Source organism: Anoplopoma fimbria, chromosome 15 (genome assembly GCF_027596085.1).
Source record: "Anoplopoma fimbria isolate UVic2021 breed Golden Eagle Sablefish chromosome 15, Afim_UVic_2022, whole genome shotgun sequence".
NCBI classification, from domain to species: Eukaryota; Metazoa; Chordata; class Actinopteri; order Perciformes; family Anoplopomatidae; genus Anoplopoma; species Anoplopoma fimbria.
The window spans coordinates 23,752,515-23,758,514 of NC_072463.1; the positions used below are offsets into that span (position 1 = coordinate 23,752,515).

General features: G+C 45.9%; 1 protein-coding gene across 1 annotated transcript in view; it reads right to left on the reverse strand.

Annotated features, from left to right (window-relative positions):
- msrab (methionine sulfoxide reductase Ab) overlaps nt 1–5,748 on the reverse strand; it is a 32,873-nt gene extending 27,125 nt beyond the window's left edge. Inside the window, exon 1 of the mRNA XM_054614252.1 lies at nt 5,484–5,748. Within this exon, the coding sequence (XP_054470227.1) occupies nt 5,484–5,748 (265 nt within the window). The remainder of the gene's footprint in view (nt 1–5,483) is intronic.
- Nucleotides 5,749–6,000: the final 252 nt, after the last annotated feature.

A 6,000-nucleotide genomic window follows, 5' to 3' on the forward strand; every position in this document is an offset into this window, starting at 1 on the left:
ATGTGAGTGTATTAAGTGCTAGGCTTGGCACCATTTAGTGTCCACGAAGCAAACTAATGATGACACTTCAGGGGCACGAGCCTGCGTAACCTCACGAGCAGGGGAGGGCCCTCGCGAGTAGACCCATTGCTGTCCTAATCTTCACTAAGTTAAAAATACCCGATAAGTAAAACAAACTGGAGTGCTGAGAGATGGCGGGGGGGGGGGGGGTGCATGCCAACTGTGGTGCATGGAATTAGAGCGCTAAAAAGGAAGTGAGTGAGTGTGTGTGTGTGTGTGTGTGTGTGTGTGTGTGTGTGTGTGTGTGTGTGTGTGTGTGTGTGTGTGTGTGTGTGTGGCCCACAGATGTGTGAGGAGGATTATGGTTTAAGAAGACTGAGTTGACTTAGTGTGCAAATCTCCACTAAGCAAGGCTGGTTTGTACTGCAACTACTAATATTAGTCTACAGATAAACAGGCCACAGGGTACACTAGGAGCTTAGGCACATACTTACAATGGATGCTCGCTCTAAGTTCAATGTGTGATTGCTCTCTGGCCACAGAGAGATGTGATGTGTGACATTGACCTGAAAACCAACAACCTCTTATCTGATTGAGTCATAATAGTTCATTTCCTAGATAGGCCTGGGATGATCTATAACTGTAACAACAGGCAAAATACCAGTTACCTGCAGTTTATTTTAGACTGAGTGATTACTGTAAAGCCAGATAGCAAAGAAGCATTGAAAAAAAACAAATGCAATGCCTTGACCTAAAAGATTAAGAAGGGTTTTGAAGAACACAGGAAGCAAAAGAAGCATCACAGCACTTGAGCTGATAACACCTATCTCGGTGAGCCACCTTAAGGACACTTTTTTGATATTAGACAAAACTCTTTGGTTTTCCTGTGCAGCAACTGATTGCAGAAGCATGAAGGACTTAGGAAATGTCACAAGAGGCCTGGGCTGCCTTCAGGCAGTCACTTCCTGCCCTCCTGTTGAGCGACAGTTCTGTCTTTCAGCAGCAGGTTGTTTGACGCTGCCAGGTCATGTTCGCCGACACAGTCAGCTGCAATCAGTGTATATCTGTCAGTGACGGTGCTGGCTACATATTCTCAGTCCACAGGGGTGACTTAAGGTGGTAGGCGGACAGAAGAAATCTTCATCCTTCTTCTGTGAATTTGTCTAGTGTTCATTCTCTCCCTCTCACCCTCTTGTCCTGCATATTTTGGCCACAGAGATAAAAAGTCCTGAAGTTGCCAAATGACGGGGAGAGAGAAAATGTGAGAGTAAGAGAGAAACAAGTGTGCGATAGAGGAGGTGGAGTGGGAGGAGAGATCAGCCTGCCAAAACAATAAAGAGAGTAAATAGCCAGTGAGAAGCAACAGATGAGGGTAGCAGAGAGGCAGTGAAGGATTCTTTTGGCTTTCAGACCACCATGCCTTTGGGCGCTTTATAAAAAAAGACCAAGCACTTCATCCAAGAGAGAACACAGAGAAAACAAACAAGCAAACAAATAAACAAACAAAAAAAAGAGAGGTAAAAATGAAGACAGCCAAGATCACGCCGACACAGAGCTGACCAGAGAAGCCAACTCGGAGCCCCCACCCACCCCATCCTCCGCCCTCTCGTCTATCTCAGCTGCTCTCCATCTCTGCTTCACACTCTCTTCCTCACAAAACCTTCCCATCATCCCTCACTCTCCACTTACAAAACACGTGTTCACCCTCCTGCACGCACACAAGCACGCAATCATCCGCACAAAGACTCGCACGCTGACCTCTGCTGTGGGTATTTCTCCCATGGAGCAGCTGGCAGAGGTCCAGGTGGTGCCAGGCTGGCTCCTTTCACTCTGCCTAGCCCAGCATTCCCTCCTGCCAGCCCAGCGCCCACACCCCATTCTGCCAGAATTACCCCACCTAACACAGAGAAAGAACTGGCTGAATACCCTCACTACACTGCCTCAATACGCCAGAAAAAGAAAGAACAGAGGACGACAAAAACAAGCAGGGAGGGTGACTGACTGAGTTTACAAAAGAAGAAAAACAGGCTGAATATGGGGGAAGGATTCATGAAAAAGGATTTTTTCCCCAACTTGGATGAGATATGGGCGTAATGTCTTTTGTGCGCCTTTGGTTTTCGAGGATATCTTGAAAGCGCAGTGCAGGCTACACAGTACAGCGGGACTGAAGCGGAATACTTTGGTCAGCTTTTGATGATTTAAGCATGGTGGTTGTAGGCGGCTGGACCAGAACCAAAACATCGGACCCCGCTGCTCTGCTTGTATCATGGCTACCATCAATCAAGGGCACAACAATCTGTTGCTTAGCGGATAACAATGTCCAGTTTGAACTGTTTCGGATTGGTATTTAGTCTTTGTTACCCTTCCATTCTACCCATGGTCCTGTGTTTCTCACCCGTAAAACTGAAGTCCAAGCGCTGCTGCCCCCTCATGCAGAGACACGGGAGAGGTACTATCCCTGGGTGCCAAAACTGGTGACGGAAAGGTCGATTTCCAGGCTGCTCTGTTTATTTCCTTCCAAAAATCCCTTCTCTCCTTTTCCCTCTCTCTCTCTCTTCCTCTTCCCTCCCTCTCGCTATTCCTCTTTCTAGCTTCACACAGGTTGGCAGAGAGTCAGGCACGAGTTGTCGGAGGAGGCTGAAGCTTTATACTGGTGCCAACTACCCTCTGCTGTATGGGAGGATGGGTAGGGGCGAGGAAGAGTGGGGCAAATGAGGGGAGGGGAGGAAAGAGGCAAGGCTGGCTGGAGGTGGGGGATTTTTAAAAAGAGGTGAGTAAAAGAAATGATTTAGCTGTGGCCTAAAAACAACCCAACACTGTAATAAGAACTTACACACATTGATAGCTGCCACTGTTCAGGGTGGTTAAACTGTCTAGACTCTCAAGAGCACAACTTTGAAGCCATCCATGCATTCCATACATACTGTATCCTAGCAACGGAAACAGTTGCTATGGAGAAGACTACCTACTATAGCAGTGGCTCCATTATACCCTGCAAGCAAGATGGAGGCACATCCTGTTGGAGCCTGCAGGAATATCTTTACTCAAACATCGATCTGACGAGGTAAGACAAGGATGGGATCCACCTGGTCAGCACAAAGGAATAAAGGCATCTCGTTTGAACTATTTAAAAGTATAAGGAAATCATACGAAAAACTAACTTTTAAATACCTGTTTGCAGAGATACCTGAGCAAATTAAATTTTCTATACCACTTACACTATCCAGTGTTGCAGGGGGCTGGAGTCAATCCCAGCATGCAATGGGCAAGATGAAGGATACACTATTCAGGGACTCCAATTCACCTAACTGACTGTATGTAAAGAGAAGCTGCTGAAGGAAACCAATGCAGACATGGGGTGAACATACACAAGCCAAAAACAATCCACATTTCAAGTTGGGTAATAACACAGCATTTTGCACTAAACAGAACTTATCTTTGTGCTGTACCAGCAGAGCAAATCTTTTTAGATATGTATCTACTGGTTGCATGCTCTACAAATTACTTATATATTTTTCTTCCCCTCTGAGCTTATAGCGAAAGCCAAAAAAACAAGGGCATCTTGAGACGTCAGAGATGGGAAAACAACACAGCGATAATGCCAGAAATATATCTTTGCCATGAACCTGCTTTGAAGAGTTATAGTGAAGCATGTTACAGAGATTGATTTTGGTCAGCTGACCTCCCCCATCCTGTTTGGAAGAAATATTGGCAGTCTATCCTGCACTGACTCAAAATAATAGCTACTGTGCCCCTACCATGTAGCAATCTGCCACTGGATCATTCTCGCCAAGGTCGTAGAGTACATTATACAGAATGTGGCGAGGGAGGGAACGCAGGACATCGGGACGTCTGAATAAGGAACAAGGAGCTTCTTTAAAGAGGCTGGGGGGGGGAGGAAGAGGCAACTTTCAAAATGAGTGATCTTCATGTAGCGAGAGGACAAATGTGTGCACTCACACAGACACAAGGCTGGGACAGCACAGGGCATATGTGGAGACAGTCCTTGCAATCCCTAAATTACTCATGCTTACTCCAACACGCACACAAACACACACACACACACACACACACAAGAACAACCCCATCCCCACCTAAGCTGCCCCCCACGGTGAAAGGGGAGGAACAGATTTCCGCCATGCGGTGTCTCCGAGCTGCTTCGACAGACGGAGCAGGAACTTACGACGGGGCGGAGCCTTCATGCGCATAATGCCCAGATGGGCCCCTGGACGCTGCGGCAACGCTTCCTCCTATGCACTCACACCCAGCTCCCACAATGCACTTTGTGGACATCTCAGTCTGAGTAGGTGAAAATCGGGTCCAGGTTCAAATCGCACCATGTTTCGCCTTCGTCACATGTCCACATGCACTGAAACCAAGAAAATGACGATACATTCTTTTCCGAAGACAATATTTTACTAAGATTGAGCACCAGTGTCTTTCTAACAGTGCTGAGAACTGCCTTGGGCATACTTGGTTTAAAAAGGTTAAGTATGCAACTCGATTAAGTTCCCATGGCCATAACTTAATGGGAGAAATCTCTGTTCATAAAGGAAGTAAACTGTGGGAATACATTCTGCCACTAAAGCTACAGTGTATGCACTACTTAATCCAGAGTCAAGTTCTACTCCTGTAAGTGTGTGTTAGTTTTGCAGAGCAAAATATAGCGAGCTGCTGTGAGAGAACCTTCAGCTTTAAGAAGGATGGTGACCCCAAGCCCCAAGCCAAAGCAACAGCTGTAGATAAACAACAACAAAAGTAGAAGTTTTACAATAACATAGTCACATCCAGATGCCAATCAGACACACACTTGAAAATGGTTTTGACCTTGTAATTTGGTAAACTTAAGTTGTGCCCCCCAAGTTTGACAAACTTGTGGTAAAAATGAGCCTTATCCATCTTGAACCCAATTTCTAACCAGCAGACAATTCTCTGATAACACAAGGGTAGATGATTTCAACCCATGAAGCCATGCAGAATCGGGAGGGCCTCAAAGCAAACACATATGGAGCACAGAGCGCTGCCTACGTAGGCTGCAATCTGTGCTCAAGGTTCCTTATTTCACAACACATGGTTGCACTTTGAAATATACATTAAAGCCCCTTCATGCTACACACACACACATTGAACATAAATACAAATATTACATTTGACTCAAAAACCCCACTTAATAATGATGATATTGACAATATAAATGAATAACATAGGCCGACACATAGACACACAGGAATGTGGAATGTTCAGTGTAATGAGAAACATATTTCAAATACATCCGTCTTAAATTAAGAATCATAACTCAATAACAACAGAAATATTGCAATATTATTTTATTCCTGAATAAGACGGCAGGCATTTTCCAGCCATTATCTTATAGCTTTAGTCTTCTGAGGTCTCTCGCCTGTGTTTATGAGACGTGGACAGTTTACCAGCTGTCAGCTCAGGACAACTCCATCATGTCTGGACACAACCTGTTATGTATTTACCTGCCACGACCATTCTCTCCTCCCTTCCTCTCAGAGTCTTTTCTGCCATTGAGTCAGCGGCAGCGAGGACACAGAGACTATGAGGAACCAAACAGACTGTTTGTGGGAACAACTGTAGAAATGTCTTTTGTACAGGAGAGAGAGAGAGAGAGAGAGAGAGAGAGAGAGAGAGAGAGAGAGAGAGAGAGGGAGGGGTGGAGAGACGGCGGAGAAAGAGCCACCGATATGAATATTCATCGTGCGTGGGCAACGTCGTGCACTGCATATTAACTAATCAAGGGGTTAATATGACTTTGGCACAAAAGCCTACAGCACCGTGTGCGGGAACGAAATTAAATTGAAATAAATATCCGCACCGTTCCGCATGCAAATGAGCTCACACCCAATTATGAGCTGTCGGTCAGTGGGAGGCGCTTCTGGTGCGTCGGGTTGGAAGGGTGGAAGTATGGGTGGATGTATGGGTGGAAGTATGATGGATGGATGGGTGGGTGGGTATGGATGTGGGTGGATGTATGGG